The 18,978-nt window shown below is 37.4% G+C and overlaps 1 protein-coding gene across 3 annotated transcripts in view; it reads left to right on the forward strand.

Moving 5' to 3' along the window:
* Positions 1-1,907: 1,907 nt before the first annotated feature.
* Positions 1,908-18,978, forward strand: part of LOC149163405 (transcription factor-like protein DPB) — a 145,951-nt gene continuing 128,880 nt past the window's right edge. Inside the window, exons 1-7 of one of the 3 annotated variants that reach the window (XM_089431693.1) lie at positions 1,908-1,990; positions 2,085-2,155; positions 2,346-2,493; positions 2,705-2,931; positions 4,026-4,291; positions 4,483-4,562; positions 4,893-4,936. In XM_089431693.1, coding sequence (XP_089287819.1) covers positions 2,481-2,493; positions 2,705-2,931; positions 4,026-4,291; positions 4,483-4,562; positions 4,893-4,936 — 630 coding nt within the window. In that variant the 5' untranslated portion in view covers positions 1,908-1,990; positions 2,085-2,155; positions 2,346-2,480. Of the gene's footprint in view, positions 1,991-2,084; positions 2,156-2,235; positions 2,494-2,704; positions 2,932-4,025; positions 4,292-4,482; positions 4,563-4,892; positions 4,937-18,978 lie in introns of those variants that run through there. The other 2 variants (XM_089431691.1, XM_089431692.1) reach the window with 2 other exon arrangements.

An 18,978-nucleotide genomic window follows, 5' to 3' on the forward strand; every position in this document is an offset into this window, starting at 1 on the left:
TGAAAAGTAGTCAAAAGTAACGAAACATTGATTCACCCCCCTTTCTCAGTATTTCTAACAAATAAAGCATAATAACTATGATATTGTTTGAAAAAACTAGTAATTTGTCTACTACCATGCCTAGACCGAGGAGTAGAGATGTTGCTTAGATACCGATAAACAAAAAATTAAAGCTGAACATAATGAAAGAGTGAGCGAGTCAACATAGATGGCTTCTAGATTGCAATTCTTTTCATCTAAAGGTGGAAAGTCTAGACTCGCTATCTTCTTTACTGGGAGAGTGACTTTGATGTCCAACATTTTAACTTGGTGCTACAGGGCCTCAATGCGGAGCATGATTTCCTACTGAGCCTTACTGTGTTCCACAGGGAAATTTCCCATTATAGTCTCGACTTACTGATAAAGCTCAACCATTTGGAAGTATTTAGTGGCGTAAGTATGTGAGTTTCCTATGTTTGGAACCTAGTGCCCCACATCCTTGCTGATCTCATCATCATGGAGGTAACTCCTCTTCACTTCAACCTCTGCCTCAATAGTATTAATTCTGTCTAATTTAGCCATATGCATATTCTACCAATAAAGAGCAACAAGGGACATTGCATTTACGTGAGCCCTCAACGAGGGCTGTTCACAACGACCATGACCATGGGACCTTGACCATGACTAGAGTTGGTGCCAGGGTGCAACATGTTGAATGACAAATCAAGAAGACAAGAAAGGTGGTGGTGGTAGCCGAGAAGGACATGCCGCAAAACCATTAGGGTTGCCCATAAGACTAGAGGTAATGAACAAAGACATTAAAAGGGGAGAAGGAATGATTGGCTAAGGGGGAGAGTAACTAAAGAAAGCAAACCAACATGGATAGAGAGGGGATTGCCCTAACCTTGTAACCAAAGAAGCCCCCACACAAAAGCTATAAACAAAAAGATGCATCAGGCAAGGCCAAAGTAGTATACTTACCCAGAATAGAAAGAAATTGGAGTGACAAGCTGAAAAGCCAAGGTTCTTATAACCAATGAGCCTAGTGGTTATATTCATGATTATCATATTTGAACCATCTAGAAAAATTGGTTTGAAATACTGACTAATAAAAAACAAAAATAGCAATTGAACTAGCTCAAATGCAAACTGAAAACCATCACCCCTTATCATTGTATACCAGTGATAAAGATATCATAGACCATTAGAAAGAGAAGCATGAAATGTTTGACCATTAGAAAGAGAGATCAAAACAAACAACTACATTGAGGTGATGGTGATGTGGGTTTTGTGTATTCACCCACCACGTGGGAAAAGGTCTACAAAATTACAATATCTAGATTCATTTAGGAGCATCTCTTAACTACATATGGAAACTTGGAGTTGTCTTAAGTGCGACTTTTTAGACTTAAAAGAGAGATCAAAACAAACAACGACATTAAGGTGATGGTGATGTGGGTTTTGTGTATTCACCCACCATGTGAGAAAAGGTCTACAAAATTACAATATCTAGATTCATTTAGGAGCATCTCTTAACTAGCTATGGAAACTTGGAGTTGTCTTTAGTGCGACTTTTTAGAATCCCGCACAAAAATTTGAGGTAAAATCTTGATTTGTGTTATTCAACTCCCTGCAAAACCCAAAAACCCACACAAAAAAATTCCAAAAAACCTCATTAAAAATGACTGGTTGAAACTTTTTTTTTATATGTTTTACCTATTAAAAAGTCGGAGATAATTAAAAAAAAAAAGATTTTGAGCTAATTTAAAAGAGTAGGAGCTAATTTTATATTTTTTAATCTAAACGGATATTCCCCCCTCCCAAAATTACTTTATTGAAAACTGCGTTGAAAAGTCGAAGTAAGACAAAATTAACGTTTACTTTCGTGGAAGTGGGAGAGTCATGATATAAAGGAGGTTTCAATTTCCATGGTGTTATTTCTCTTTTTACTCTCAGCGTTACCTAACCTGGTTTTAAACCCACCTGAGAATCCGTGGCCTTTGGTTTTCTGGTAAGTTTTTAATTTTATTTGGGTTTTTAACATTTGTGAAAAAAAAAACCATAAACAACGACCATATGCCTAACAAAGAGACAATTTTATTTAGGCCCTAAAACTTTTGAAGCTGGAAATCAAATTATCATCGTCAACGTTCAGCGTGGTTTTCAACAAAATATGGTACTGCACTTCAACTCGAAACGATGCAAATAAATCTTCACAGTTATTATTATATATATAGACAAGGTGGTTCAATTCTTGCAACCACACTGACGTGAGAAATTTAGTTTAACATTAATAACATATTGTTTAGTCTCTGAAAGCTATCTGAGCCTATTGTTTTTGTCTGATATCGTCCCCTGTGCTCCAGCTGCCTGCCTGGTATTCGAATACTTCTAAATTTCCGAAAACGTGTGCGACGAATCCATTTGCAGATCGTGAATAATTTTTTTGCGGGTGCTAGGAAATCTTCTCTGCATATGGCGTAGGGAGCTCCTCAGCACCCATGTTGCCCCGAGGTAAGTCTTCTTACCGAAATTTCCATACTTGCATTGAGGGATAATTTAGTACGTGGGCAGCTACTGGATGACTGAAATCAGCGGTAAAATGCGTTAGGGGTTAACGAATGTGCGTGCTGGAAATCAAGGTAGATGAAAGAAGTTAGGATCTTGATATTTGGGTTTTGGAGATCTAACCTGAAAAAATGTGGGTTTGGTTGGGATTTGTCAGGCCCTAGCAGGAGGGGGAGCAGCACTACGGGGCCCAGAAGTGGAGTCAGAAACAGAAAGATAACATTAAATCAGTCTCATGTGGCTAATAACCCTAATAACAACCGCAGCTACAGCAGCATCAGCAACAGCAACGGTGTGCAGAATGACCCTATTCATGAAGCCGGAACACATGGCTATGCTGAGGGCCTAGGCATTGTACAGAATGGAGCAATAGCTACTCCCATTGGTAACGTTTTTAGCTCTTCATGACCTGGAGCTCATAGGTTATGTCAAAGTAATGTTCAGCAATACCGCCCCAGATGACTCTTTTAAACCCACTATTTATTTTGCTCAAGATCACCAACTCATGTCATGTGATTTAATCTATCTCCGTTTATTTCATGCGCAAATAACAACTATCTTCCTTAACTCTGTGATTATGCCCACAATTTTTTTTCAATTAGATCAAAGTATCTTCACCAGTGATCTCTGTTACGGGTTTTCAGAGATTGAATGTTTTTGTTTAAGGCTTCACGGTACCTTAATTCTTGAGAATTGCAAGGGTTGCTTCATACGGACTTATATTTCCAGAATCTAAATAAATTGCATTAACTATCATTCAACTTATTAAATTACGGCAATCATGCGAAATGCTAAATTTTCATCCATTACTCCGAGAAAAGGAAAAATTATGCGGTTTTGTCAAATTTAGTTTGGCTTAGCTTGATAAGTTTGTTGGATAGAATCCAGTGCTAAGCAGAGGATGGATCAGATAAATTTATCTCAATTCAACAAGCGGTTGGGAGTTACTAATTATAATCTAAAACAATTTTCTAATTGCTATTTTCGTTTATCTTTCTGTATTTTTTCTCTGGTTACTTGAATTTTTGAGTAATATGTATGGTTTTCAGTACAATTTTCCATGTTCCATAATTTTAAATCTTTCGATTTTTTTTTCAAATTCCCGAACTTTTCCAATTCCCCTCAACTTACTGAACCTTTTGAACCTGGTAACTATGCTTGTCATCATGCAATATCACCGCCAAACGTTTTAAATATAGATGAATCATCAGGCCAGCTTACTTACCTAACTTCGTAATCACTCACACAGAAATTTTAAGCGTAGCTGTCAGATATTTTCACATCCATTTTTGAACAGTTCAAAACTACATATCACATATCATAAGGTAAGCTTCGTTTTTAACCTCATTGAAGAATAAATTTTATCTACTGAATAAATGATTGAAGGCTTTTTCAGAAATGTACATGTCACATTCTTAGTAATTTTTATTCGATATCTGTGCCAGGAATTAAAAATTTGTTCCCTTATTTTTTTTGCCGGGATGGAAATTGTTGAATATAATCCAGATGCAGCAAAAGAAGAAGGGGAGTATCCTTCAACTACTTCAAACGGAATGGTTGGTGGGTATTCAGGAAACCTAACATCTTTGCCAGGGCAATCAGTTTCCATGGACAGTGGAAGCAATTGCTCTCCATCAAGGGGTAGTGATGTAGTGATGGCCACCCCTGGACCAAGTAGTGCCATTGCAAGACTACATCACTTGGATGGACAAGGAGAGGACTTTGAATCCCCTGACACAGTGGGGTGAGCCTTTATTTGTTGTATTCTATGCTTGGACAATTCAATAAAATGGGTTCTGCTTGTTTCTGTTAGCAGATACTTAAGGGTCCTTGATATTAGATGAATTATGATGATTTATTGCCAATAAATACATTAACAGTGGTGACACCATGAATGATTTTTTCTGGTTATTTTCATATTCTGTGCATGTATAGCACAAGGAAGAAGAAAAGAGGCCCACGAGCCATTGGAGGGGAGAAAGGTGGGAGGGGACTTCGCCAGTTCAGCATGAAAGGTATAGTTAAATAAATTCATATCCATCTCATTATCTGAACCTTATTCTTCTCAACTCCCACACGAGGCTTCAGTGCTTTGTGTCATTTAGCAGCACTTGATTATATTTACGTTGTCACTATGTATTCTATGCCCAGTGGCATCATGCATGGTGTCAGCAGACGGCTATTAGCTACTTTTTGGGGAGGTTAAAGTTAAGTGAAATTGTCATTATTTGAAATGGTATTAATTGCAAAAGTGAAGTTACGCATTTTGTTTGATTCCAACTACTAGAATAATCTGGTTCTGCAGCTTTTCTCTCTCACTTTGTTTTGCTTTCCATGCAATCCAGTATGTCAAAAGGTCGAGAGCAAGGGTCGGACCACGTATAATGAGGTGAGGGCATTATCCTGGACTTGCTGCTTTGCTCATCTTGGAATCACTTTTAGTCTTTGATTTTTTATTTCATCTTATTCCTGTCATTCAAATTCAGGGATTACGTTATATAAAATTGGTAGGTATCCTCCTTATTTGACAATTCTAATATTAGGTTCTGTTTATGTCCCACTGAAGATGAATCAAAGCCTGGTATGTAGTCTCATTTTTGCTGTGTTTGTATAGGCAGACAATGTGGGGTTCCAAATTTTAGATGACAATTGTCTCTTTTTTTATACAAGTCCCCAACACAAGCTATGCGATATATTTACTTGTTGACTGTCCCAACACAAACTCTGTGATATATTTAATTGTTGACTAGATAATGCATTTACCTAGTTTTAATTATCGATTTCACTTATTGTGTTTAATTGATTCTGTATATCGAATTGAAATCCTAATTGACTTTTCACATTCTTCACAAAGAATTTTATTATATGAAATGAACTTGTAATGAACATAATACATAATAAAGCATGATAAATCTGTATACACACATTGTAAAATAAACATTAATGTGGGGCAGAGCTCTGAAGAGTATTATTATGGTTATTATAATGAGTTAGACAATAACTCAGATAGAGCTCCAAGATACACCAAATACATTGCAATACAATAATTAAAAGCCAATTGTGTATTAATGATTCTATTGATCTATTATATATACTTTTTCTCACCCATTTTCCTTGTAGATCGATTACTAGACTTACTATTTATCTATACATTTGATGCTTTATTGCCTTATACCCACATTAGGGTCATTACATACATTACATATTACCCTCCTTTGAAATTCTTTGTCCTTGAAGCTTTGTAGTTCAAATTTTTACTATTACATAGGATGAAACCATGTAACTATTGCATAAGATGTTCTCTTGTTGCTATTGATTATTATCCATCCATTCATAATTGATTCTTGTTAGTCTTGATTCTCGATAATTCTGATGTGGCATAGTTTCTTTTCCTTTGATTCCTTGCATTGTGGTAGCTTTGGCATTTTTCTGTAGTTGTTGGTCCTTGATTGTATCTTATCATGTAATTAATCCTTGACTTCTAGTACCATAAATGCTTTTGATTATACCATCTTTTTCTTTGGAGTTGAAGATGTCAATATGGTTTCATTTTTGAGAGTTCTCCTTTCACCTTTGACCAACCTTGTTGTTATGAGCATAGTACCAACATTATGAATACGCACACAAGAGAATGTATGAGTGTAAGTATATTGCATTTGTGCAATTTTCTCCCAAGGAAAATCTTGGAGGGAAATTCCCAACCACTTGCATTTGACGGATGGTACATAGTGTATACCCATCGGTTATGATTATGGTGCTTCGACTCTGTGGGAACATCGAGTGAGGCATGCAACATAGATAGTTAACATGGGGAATTGACCTTAAGACCTCTCGTATGAAGCTCAAAGCACTCAATTACTCGAGCTAGCCCATTGTGCTTGGCGAAATTGTAACATGTTGTAAAATCATTTGTATTACTATTGTGGGGAGAGTGATCGAAGTTGACCATGTCTTCAATAAAATACAATAAAGTGGGTAAGTGATTAATTTCGATTAAGTCACCCAGAAGAGATAAGGTATAAATTACAAAATAAAATAGTGCAAATATAATCTAAGTTATTGAATCCTACACATGGGGGTCTAGGATCCATGAATTTGATCCGGACCCGCCTTGATCTGTCCAAGAAACGTCGATGTGGTGGATCCCTATTTGTTGGAAACAAATCCTGAATTTAGGAAACAAATCCCTAATTTAGGAAACAAATCCTTTGTAAAAAACGATCGGATTTCAAATTAATTGTAGTGCAATTTTTAATCTTAGGTTTCTTTTGGTGTTTAATTTGATGAAGTGGTCCCTTTTGTCTTGTTCCATGAGTTTGTCGACCGCACCTGCTCAATTTCAGATAGCAACAACAAACAAGGATTCAACGTTCTCCAGGCAACGGCCCCACTGAGCACTTAGGTTTGGAATTCGATAGTTTAATTTAAAAGTTTTGGTACTTTTTAGAATTGATTGAACATGCATTCATTACCTATATTTGCACAACCCTTGTTACAGTGCCATATGATTGATTTTCTTCACTGCATTTGCGTGCGACTGAACAAGAAGCTTAACGTCGGTCTATAGTTGATGAATCACTATCCATTGAGATTAAACGAACAACTAACTCTCTCTTAGGAACTGTGTCAAACTTAAAAGATTATATAAACGATTCCTTCTGTTAGGTGGGTATTTTATTTAGCAACCTCTTATGTATATGGTTCATGCGTCCGTCCATCCGCCAAGCCATATTGAATGCTTTTTTTTTAATCTCCATGAGTCCATCCATTCGCCAAGCCATATTGAATGTTTTTTTTTAATCTCCATGCGTCCATCCATCTTTCCATTTTTTGGCCCTCTGTTTGTGGAATCAGCCACACTTCTCTTCGTTGTATAATCAATTAAAATTTTAGAAATTAAATCACAGGGCGTTGAAAAAAATAATTAAATTACAAGGACTGAGGGATGATACTTATAATGAATGTTACTTAAATTAACATATAAATTACTATTAATTGATAATTACATTAATTAATTTAATTGATAATTTAAGTTAAGCTAGATTAATTAAATTAAGCTTAATGTTAAGCTACATTAATTAATCAACATTAAGCTTAATTTAATTAATGTAGCTTAACTTAAATTATCAATTAAATTAATTAATGTAATTATCATTCAATTAATTTATATGTTAATTTAAGTAACATTCATTATAAGTATCATCCCTCAGTCCTTGTAACTTAAATGTAAATTAATGTTGTGTTGTGTAATTATTAATTTTTTATTTTGTTTTAATTAAATAAATGAAAATGCAATCAAAGCATGCAGATTAAATTATTAATGAAATGTTGTGTATTTTAATTAAATTAATTTTATGTACTTTAAATTTTAATTTTTATGTATTTTAATTTTTAATTTTGTGTATTCATAATAATTTGAATTTTGGATTCTCATATATGCCTACACACTATAGCCTACAACTTATAGAAATAGAACCATCACAACAAAGTGAAAGGGAAAACATCAAAACAAACCTAAAATCTCCTTTATGGTTGTATGTGGAGATTATTGGAAAAAATCTCAGAGTTGGTTCATATAAATGGAAGTGCAATGAAAGCCAAGATATCAAAAATGGTTCATATACCAGAGTGAAGGCCCATTTGAATGGACAAACTAACACAGGGGTGCGAGTATGCACTAGGCCAAAAGATGCAAATGGCAAACTTGGCCAAGGTTTGAGTCCTGCAAAAATTAAATTTTATGCATCTTTGTAAGATGTCGCTGATAGGAAGCTTGCTAAGGTAAAACACCTCGTGCAAAGTAGTAAAACTAGCCTCCATTGCCATCTAGGCTTATTGCCACAACTAATAAAAGGCCCACTCTAGGCCCTCTTGAAGCAGCTTTCAGTACCTAGGGTAGAGACACAACCAATAAACATGTAGCTTGTTGCATCTATGCAAATGGGCCAGCATTCAATTTAATGCGTTCCCCTTATTGGCAACAAATGAGTAAGGTGGTTAATGAAGTGCCAAAAGGGTTCACACTACTTTGTTGGAATCAGAGAGACAATACGTGGATAGACAACTACAGTCAATCTGTGATACATGGGCAGAAACAGGGGTGTCCATCATTTCTGATGGATGGAGAGACTAAAGAAATCGCCCATTAATTAATTCTATATTACAATATGCCCCAAGGGACAATGTTTTTGAAGGCTGTTGATTGTAGTGGAATAGAGAAAGATGCATTTTCATATCCACAATTCTTATTGATGTAATAGAAAGTGTGGGGCCACATAATGTTGTTCAAGTCATTACGGACAACACATAGGTTTGTAGAGCTGCACGTTTGATTGTGGAGGGTCGATATGATCACATCTTTTGGACTCCATGTGTAGTACATTCATTGAGCCTTATGCTTACCAAGATTGGTGAGATTGAATGGATTAATGAATATATGTAGCAACAAAAAAAATCAAATGTTCATAACCAATCATTCAATGTCCCAGGTCATATATCGAGGTTTTGCAAAGTTGGAGCTACTGAAGGTACTCTTGTTTTAATCAATATTATTTGTACCAAAAATTCTTAATTTTAATTACAAATTTATATATGATTTTTCATTTGAGATTTGACTCTTTGAAACTTGTAGGTTGTTGAAACTTGTTTTGCCTCTCACACTGTTGTCATAAAGAGGCTTCTAGAGGTGAGACACACATTACAAACAATGGTCATTGGTCCTCTTTGGGTATCATGGACTTCCACTTGTTTATGAAAAAAATGATAATAAGCTGGAGACGATAAGGGAAATTATGAAGGCAAGTGAAAATAACCCTTTTGAAACATTTTATTATTTAGTGAAGGACATAGTTACCAAAAGTGGAACAAGATGATCGCATCGTTACAACTTTTGGTGTATGCATTGCACCCCAATATTATCATTCCAAAATTTTGTCTTTACATGGTAGAAAAACGCCAAACAAGGATTCCGAAGTGGTACAAGAATACAAGACAACTTTGAGGAAAATGTATAGAGATGTGGGAGTTGCAATGGAAGTATGTCAATAATTTGGAGGATTTGTACAATCTATTGGTAGATTTTCAGATCTAGTAGCTATGGATCATCGAGGAAATCTTGATCTTATTACTTGGTGGGGCTTCCATGGTGGGGATAGTATTCATCTCTCGCCTCTAGCCACTAGGTTGTTATCACAGGTTGTTAGTTCCTCATCAGTAGAGAGGAGTTGGAATACATATGGCTTCATCCATTCAGTGAAGCGAAACAGGTTGGGAGCGACAAAGACCAAGGATCTTGTGTGTGGTCATTTCAACCTCTGTCTTCTATCACATGCTGAACTAGAGTATAAAAAAGGTCCAAGCGGGATGTGGGATGTGGAGCCTAAGATCTTTGACTTGAACCTGACATTGAATGCCATGACTCACCTCAACTTACTTAAGGATATCATTCCACCACCAGTCCAGCCTACTGATGGAACTTCCTACATTCCAGGACCCCCATCATCTATTCATGATGTAGAGTTGCAATATGCAGAAGAGAATGTAGATCCATTTGAGGATATGTAGTTAAACCTACTGCACATTATGATATTAGTAGAGTGATTATGGATGAGACACTCATTTTTGTACTTACTATTATCATTTATGATATTATCCTTTTTGTATGAGGGAGGATGCATCATTTCAATGTTCATATTTATAATATATCTAATGGTTTCAGTTCTAAATGTTGTGATTTATAAATGGATTTGATATTATTATATTTTTTGTACTTGACGTATCCTTGCCGTATCTGGATCTTGGATTTTAAAAAATCTAGCAAATCTGGATCCGAATCTGTATTTGAATATAGGTAACTTAAATATAGTACATGTTGAAACATGTTCACTAGATTTAGTGTCATTAATTCCTCCTCGCTGAGAGGTAATCATCCTCGTTTTTTTTGAAGATGGGGAAAGTGCTGCTTAAATGTTGACTGGGACAACCACTTGGTTGAGTGGGTAAAGTGCCTTTGTGGCTGACCAAATGGGTGGTAATTGGATGGCACCATCATATGTGTGATTGAAAAAATTCCTTTATATGAGGTGGCTCATACAAATTCACTTCATTAACATTCACTACATCATGGATGCCAACAGGTGGGAGCTGCAACTTAAAGGCATTGGGATCTGTTTATTGTATGATGTTGTAAGGACCGTATTTAATTGGATTGAGCTTGTTATGTTGCTAGTTTTTGAAGTGCTACTTATCCAAATGTAGCCAAACTTGGTCACTAGCCTAAAAATTTGGAGCAAGTCAATGTTGATAAATATACTTGGCATGTGTTTGTTGGAGGATGTTTGGAACCTTATAGTGGAGTTTGGCCAAAATACGCGCAAGAGAAGAAGCTTTATTTTGTTGCTTTCGTTGGTGGGATGTGGGTGGATATGGAAGAGGCAATGGGAATCTCTTAAGGGGAAATACCTTGAAAGCTAAAACAAACCTCTGAGGGGAAGTGCCTAATAGAAATATGGGCAATGTTGTTGTAGTTGTATCACAATACATGGAGGTATTGACCCCTGTTATTGCCCAAATAAGCAAGTCTTGTTAAGGTCCTCACGAGATGCTAAGATGGAACCACATAGGACAAGTGCCCATTGTCACCTCGGCACATCTCCCCACTCTTTAGGCCAACTCCTACAAACTAGGGGAGGGATTCCCTACACTAGATACCCTCATATGATTTGGGTGATGGAGTCTAAGAGTCAATTTCAAAAATCTTGTTGATCCAAGTTGAAAATTTGGCTATAGAAAATGTAGATTAGCAAGAGAAACAACACTTTAACTATTTATGTCATAGGTAGTCTAGATGGAAGGATAAACTTTATAAATAGATGGCCCTTTTAAAGACCTTTCTAGTGATAGGTGGCACGCCTTCTAACTCCCCACAGTTGAGGAGAAATGAAATTTTGAATGCATTCATATATATATGACTTTTGCAAATGACAAGATTATATATATATACATTTTTTTTCAATTTGGTTCACGGTCCTTGAAGATTGGTGATTGCTACATCCATGAAATATTTGTAATAGGCAGATCTACCCGAATGGATCACTTCCTGCTGGCTCAACCACAAAGCCTGACCTTGAGAGTGTTGAGAGAATTGAACCAGTGAGCTCTCAATAGGAAAGGTGCTTTAACGATGGGGACTCGACCAACTGAGCTAACCCTCGTGGCTCTGTGTGTGTGTGTATCTTGTCATTTGCAAAAGTCGACCCCATCTTAGCATCCAAAACACATATAAATGGAGGAGGTTTGTGCCATTAGCTAGGCCATCAATTTAGTCCGGTCTTGGAGATTAGAGTGAAGTAAGTGGGTAGTGGATTCGAGAAGAGGAAAAGAGAAGTTGAAGTGGAGGAGAGGAAACATTGTCCATACCCAAGCTGTAGGTGGCTCCTTGGCACAGTTTGGGGACAATTTTTCAGACCAATTTTTGAGTGCTGGTCGCAGACCTTGGAGCAGGTTCAAAATTCTTGAGGAGGTTGAGTCCTGGTTGAGGTGGACAAGGCAACCGAATCTTTAGAAGAGGGTTGAGTTGAGGAGTCTACTTTGAAATAGTTACTGAAGCTTCTTGTTGTAAGGCCCATGGTTGTGGATGTTCTATTAGAGAGTGCATGGCGAGGAAAATGTTATTTCAACATTGGATATGGTTGGAGTATTTGTAGTTGGCGGCATGAATAGAAACAAGGTTCTCTTTTGCAATACAGAGACCAGGAGAACATCCATCCCTTGTGCAACAACTGGAACCAAATTAGCATATCGAGACTAGTGCTGAGATAACTTCTCAATTTACTAGATTTGGTCACTATCAACTTCATATTCAAACTATCGGGCCATGATAAATTGCTTCAAATGAGAATATACTGCAAGGATTGCAAACCAATCCTAAGGAGGACCAAATACTTCTTAAGGAAACAACAGGGCTATCTTCCATAGAGCAACTTGGACTTTTGGGTGGCATAAATCTGTTGACAAGGCTGTACATGTTAATTGAATTATTGCAAAACTATGAAAACCTCAATTGGTAGAATCATTTCATTTTATGTTGCTGATTCAATAGAGGTTATATCAGAGGTGAATATCTTTGTTGTGTGAAAGGTCGAACCAGCCTCAGGAAGTGTGCCAAATGGAGACTAGACCTGAGCCCTATCCAAGGACAAACCAAAGTAGATGGGAAGGGGTTGTATTGAAGGAAGGATAAGTTCGATAGCAATCCTCCACTCATATCAATTTGGGTTGGGGATTTTGACAGCCAAGATTAGTAAAGACTATTCATGGGTACCACAGGGTGAGCATAATTGATCTCTATCCATGGATGACTAGATGATGAACCATACATGAACATGATATATTTACGAGATAGGACAAATGGAGTTTCTAGAAGTTTTGCATTTGTTCGCTATAGATATGAAAGTGATGTTGTGAAAGTTGTTGAAATTCTTGATGGTATGATATTAGAACCAAGATACATCAGGGTCTAGTTCCAAAGGGATGATGATAAGTAATGAGGTTATGCTTGTGACAGAGTTGTAGGTTGGTGCCTATGAATTTGCTGAGTTGGGGCTCAACTAGGGGATTGGAGTCTCTTGAAGGTTGTTGCCCATGAATTTGTTGGGTTGGTGCTCAATTAGGGGATTGGAATCTCCTATAGGTTGGTGCCTCTGAAAGTTGTAAGTTGGTACTTTGTACAAGGAAGTTTACAAAATATTTACAAAGAAAAATTGTATAAGTGTTTCTAATTGGATCATTATATTGTTTGTCATCCATCTCGATGCATTTGGAGGCATCAACTCACGGGACCGTTTTTACGAGCGGGACCTAGTTTGGAAAAACAGGGTTTAAAACCTTCCAAGAGCTTTTTGAGGCATCAATCGACGTTTTTTGGGGGTAAAACTTTGCTGCTAAAGCGCCACATCTTACATGCTATTCTACACACAGAAAGCTTTCTAACAACACAAGAATCGGGTCAATTGGAGTCCGTATGCAAAAGTTATGCCACTCAGAAGTTGACCTTCCTGTTTTCACACCTATAGTTCAGGAGGATGCTGTGTCAGCCCCCATTATTCATGGAAAAGGGGCTAGCCACGTGTTTTTGATGTAGAAGACTCTAGAAGAGTCTATTTTGTAATTCTAGTTAAGAGTTGATGTAGTCAAACTTAACCACTAGTAGCTTATTGGGCTGTGTTATAACCAGGCCACTAGGGGGAAGAGGCATTCCATTCTTTCGAGAGCATTTTATTCCATAGTTGAGCAAAAATAGCCAAGAGAGATAGGAGGTAGAGCGCACAGAGAGGATCTGTGCACTGTAGCATCCCATGGGCCACAAACATTACTTCTTTGTATCTGCAGCCATATTTCTAGACAGTGAAAGAGAGCGAAGCGTTTTCTCCTGAAAGGGTTTTCCAGAGAGCATATCTTGTGTCTTATGTGTGTGTGAGCTTGTTTTATTCGTTCTCTACTTTTCTGCATAATTTATATTCGCATGCATGCACTAATTACAGTAAAATGTGCAGATCTAGAAATTAAATAAAATTGTAATAGTGTAGAATCTCAAATTTTCAATATAATATTATCAGATCTGTTGTGACGAATGGCCCAGTGGAATATCCACAACAGTTTACGGATCATTTGGTATCAGAGCAGGTTTCTTTGGGTATTTTGTGGAGATTGCAGGGATCTAGATCGACGAGGCCGAAGATCGTAGGACCCTAATCATGGCGACGAATTTGTAAATGAACCTCGTGATCCTGCAGAAGTGAGGTTTTCGCGGCTCGAAAAACAAGTCACGGATATAAATTGCAATGCCAACCTCCTCATGGCGGCCCTAAGCAATAAGCTGGGGATATTTGGAGAAGAAGGGGGTTCAAATGCAGAGGAAAAATCAGAAGGGGGATCGAGAGATCGAGAAGATGCAGATAACCAGCCGAAGAAAGAACCTGGAAAAGATCAACCCAGTTCGAGTGCCGTGAACCAATCCCTGTTTAAAGTGGAAGAAAAAGTCAATATCAATTCATACCATGGCGAGATCGACACTTTGAAGCTGAATCATTTGGGAAAATAAGAACAACAAGACTTATGCCTTGATTGCAGCATCAGTAAATGAAGAAGTGAGTTGCCATATTTCGCCACTTTCAAATGCTTTCGAAGCCTTACAAAAACTGAAGGAACTCTATGACTCACACTCTGCACTTGAAGTTGTTTAACTCATGATTAAATTGTTCAGCCTTGAATTACAAAATGATGTTCCTCTTGCTCTTGCATCAGAAGTAAAATCTATTATGCATGATATCAAAGTCATTAATGTTGAACTGGACATTCCTCTGATAGCTTTTGTCAAGGCACTTTATCGCACTTACTCAAATTATCTTGAGTCATTGCAAGCAAATGGAAACCTTAAAGGAATTATTTTTGACTCCCTTGTGAATAAATTTGCTGAAAGAGAGAGCTTTTGGGGAAAAAGACACTCCTTAGTCTTCTGAAGAGGCTTTGTGTCTTGCACATAGAGAGAAGAATCTTGCTCAAGATTCTTCTAGAGGAAGAGGTGGTCGAAGAGGAAGAGGAAGAAATCAACCTAAAGAGGAAGAGGAAGAGGGGGCAGACACTCTCAAGGAGAAAAGTCAGATTTGCATAGCATATGTTGCAATAGAGACGAATCACATGATGCATCCACATGCAAGTTGTCTTGGGACAAAATTGAGCAAGAAAGAAATCAACCTAAAGGTAAAACTAATGACAAAGAGAAAGGTCAAGCACCTGAATCCGCTCACTATGTTGTGGCACACTGTAATATTGGAGTAAATGAAGACTTATTTAATGCTTCACTTGCTTCTTGGAAAAATGATTAGTTGCTTGATTCAGGAGCAACTTGCCACATGACTTTTAGAAGAGACTTTTTTGAAGAATTTACTGACAATGTTGATGGAGCAGCATACTTTGCAGACAAATCAAAACTCAAGCCATCAGGGCTTGGCACAATCAAGCTTAAATTGCCTGGTCTTCCAGACTTTCTTCTGCATGATGTTTTATATTTCCCACAGCTGAGGAGAAACTTGCCGTCCCTAGTCCACATCTGCCAACAAGGACACTCCATTCATATTTTGATGCCAAGGTTGAGGTGAGAAAAGCATTAGATCACTCACTTGTCATGACGGGGATAGAAGAAGAAAGGCTTCTCAAGCTGCAAGGTACCTTTGCTCGTGCACAAAATTTCTCATACAATTCTCATTATGATGAAGGTACATTTCCATCAAGTTTATTATGGCATGCTAGATTTGGACACTTGAACTATGACAGCCTCTGCTTGTTGAAGCAAAATGGTGTTACTGGTTTGCCTACAATTCCTAGGAAACTTAAGCAATGTGATGCTTGCATTCTAGGAAAGCGTAGTAAATAGTCTTTTCATGATTCACATTCCAGAGCACATAGAAAACTTGAACTCATTCATTTAGATTTATGTGGTCCAATGCATGTTCCTTCTACAAATGGAAATAAATATATGATGACATTTATTGATGACTACACCAAAATGTGTTGGGTTTATTTATTGAAGAACAAATTTGATGCTTTTCAAATATTCAAGAACTTTCATACATGGATTGAAAATGATGCACAATCTCATATTGGCTCTATTCACACGGATAATGGAAAGAATACACTTCAAATGAATTTGAAAACTATCTTTGCCAACATGGGATCAAACATCAAACAACTGTGCCTTATAATCCCCAACAGAACGGAGGAGCTAAAAGAATGAATAGGACAATCTTAAATATGGTGCGCTCCATGATGTTTTCAAGAATGTAAAATTGATGTTTTGGGCTAATGCAGTTCTATGTGTTGTATATTTAAAGAATAGATGTCCATCTAATGCTATTAGAAACAAGACTTCTTATGAAATGTGGTATGGGCACATTCCTTCGGTAAAGCATCTTAGGGTCTTTTGTTCCACTTGTTATGCCCTGATACCAAAGGTACATAGAAACAAACTTGGTGCAAGGAGTCGTAAGTGTATCTTCTTGGGGTATTCAAACACCTCCAAAGCATACCGTCTCTATGATGAAGTTAATAAAAAGTTTGTTGTATCTAGAGATGTAACCTTTCTTCAATCTTTCAAAGCTAACAATGTTGTTGAGCGGCAACTTGATCGCTTGGATAGATTCGCAAATGCAAAATCATTTCAAGAATTTGATAATCAGATTCCACATCTTGAAGGGGGGATTCCTATACTGGATCAACCTGTGGAATCTTCTTCTGAAGCACTCTCTCCCCCGCATGAAACTCCAACCACTGATGATACTTTGAGTGATGTGATTGACAGAACTGGGAGACTCAATCTTGATTCAGTCCCAACTCAATCAACTTAGCAACTTGGAGCATCTGAGAAAGGTCCCCCAAAGTGGTTGACAAAGACACTTGAAAGTGTTCATCCTGATGAGGTTGGGAAGACAGGAACAAGAAATTCAACCCGACAAAATGGAGGTGATGTAGATGACTCTGATTCACCTGTTGATATGGATGTTTCTTATGATTGTGAATTGAATTTGTCTATAGATTTTGAACCAACTTCCTTCAAAGAAGCTGCTTCTCATGATGAATGGAAAGAAGCGATGCAAAAGGAGTATGATGCCTTGATAAAGAATGGCACTTGGAAGCTGGTTGATCCTCCATTGAGAACCAAACCAATTGGTTGCAAGTGGGTCTACAAGAACAAGTAGAAAGCTGATGGCTCACTTGAAAAGCACAAAGCCAGGCTTGTGGAAGGGGTTTATTATCAGGAGACTTTTGCCCCCACAACAAAATGGGCTACCATCTAGACACTTTTTGCCCTAGCAGCTCAGAACGGTTGGAAAGTCCATCAAATGGATGTAAAAACTACTTTCTTGAATGGAGATCTAAAAGAGAATGTTTTTATGTCCTAGCCCGAAGGATTTGTTGTGAAAGGACATGAACATAAAGTATGCAAACTTGTGAAATCCTTGTATGGCCTCAAACAAGCACCGCGAGCCTGGTATGAAAAATCAACTGAGCATCTTTTGAAACTCAATTTCAAACATTATGATCTTGATGATGCAACTTTGTTTGTCAAGAAAGTTGGCAAAACAATTGTATTTCTTGTGGTATATGTAGATGATCTTTTGATGACAAGGAGCAATGAGAGCTACATTGCATCCATAAAGAAGGAATTGAGGAAAGGTTTTGAAATCACTGATTTGGGCTATGTTCATTACTATCTTGGTATTGAAGTAACTCAACATTCGAAGTCCATATTCCTTTCTCAAAAGAAGTACATTGGAGATCTGTTGAACAGGTTTGGCATGGCTGAATGCAATCCTCTAACCACTCCAATGGAACAAAACTTAAAGCTCACATCCATTGAAGGAAAATAATTTGAGGATGCAACAAAGTATAGATAACTTGTAGGAAGTCTCAACTACTTGACTACTACCAAACCAGACATTTCGTTTGTTGTTGGAATCCTCTTCAGGTTTATGCAAAAGCCTTGTGAGGGACATTGGTTTGCTGCAAAAAGAGTTCTAAAGTACTTGAAGGGAACTCAAGACTTTGGACTCAAGTATACACAGGTGGGCGACTTCAGCTTGATTAGATACTCTGATTCAGACTTCGATGGAGACAAAGAAACTGGGGTATCTACTTCTAGTTATCTTATGAGTCTTGGATCAGGCGCTGTCTCCTGGAGATCACGCAAACAATCAGTTCCAGCAGATTCCACAACAGAGGCAGAATATGTGGCAGCAGCTGAGGCGACAAAAGAAATTGTGTGGCTCAGGAAAATTCTGGAAGATTTGCAGGGAAAACAAGTATATTCGACTCCACTCATTATTGACAACACCTCTGTAATAAAGTTGGCCAAGAACCCAAAGTTCCATGATCGAACGAAGCACATCAATACAAAATATCATCTGATTCGACCTCATGTTGAGGCCAAAACAATCCATCTTCGCCGTTGTTCCACTAATGAGCAGATTGTAGACATCTTCATCAAAGCGCTTGGAAGAGAAAAGCTTGAAAGATTCAGAATGATGCTTGGACTCACCAACATCCCTTTAGATTAAGGGGGGAATGTTGACACCTAATAATCGAGATTGGGAGAACAATTATAAATAGTGTAAATAATAAATAAGGGAAAATGAAGAGTCATCGGGAGATGAACCTCAAGAGTCACTCCCTCATGTATATAACTATGAACAACCCAAATGAATAAACATATTCTCATTTGAGGAGTTACCTCCTGCCTGACATGGTATTAGAACCAGTGTCTATTTTTAGTTTTCTGCTCTTGTAACTCCCTTATGCCAATTTTTTGGCAGCTCCAGAATCTGTCATTTCTGTCAATTTCTCTGCCTGTTATCATTCTCCGAGTTCTGTCCTATC

This window comes from Pinus tabuliformis, chromosome 5_1 (assembly GCF_031772625.1).
Source record: "Pinus tabuliformis cultivar Carrire ecotype Pingquan chromosome 5_1, CPIR1, whole genome shotgun sequence".
In the NCBI taxonomy this organism is placed as follows: Eukaryota; Viridiplantae; Streptophyta; class Pinopsida; order Pinales; family Pinaceae; genus Pinus; species Pinus tabuliformis.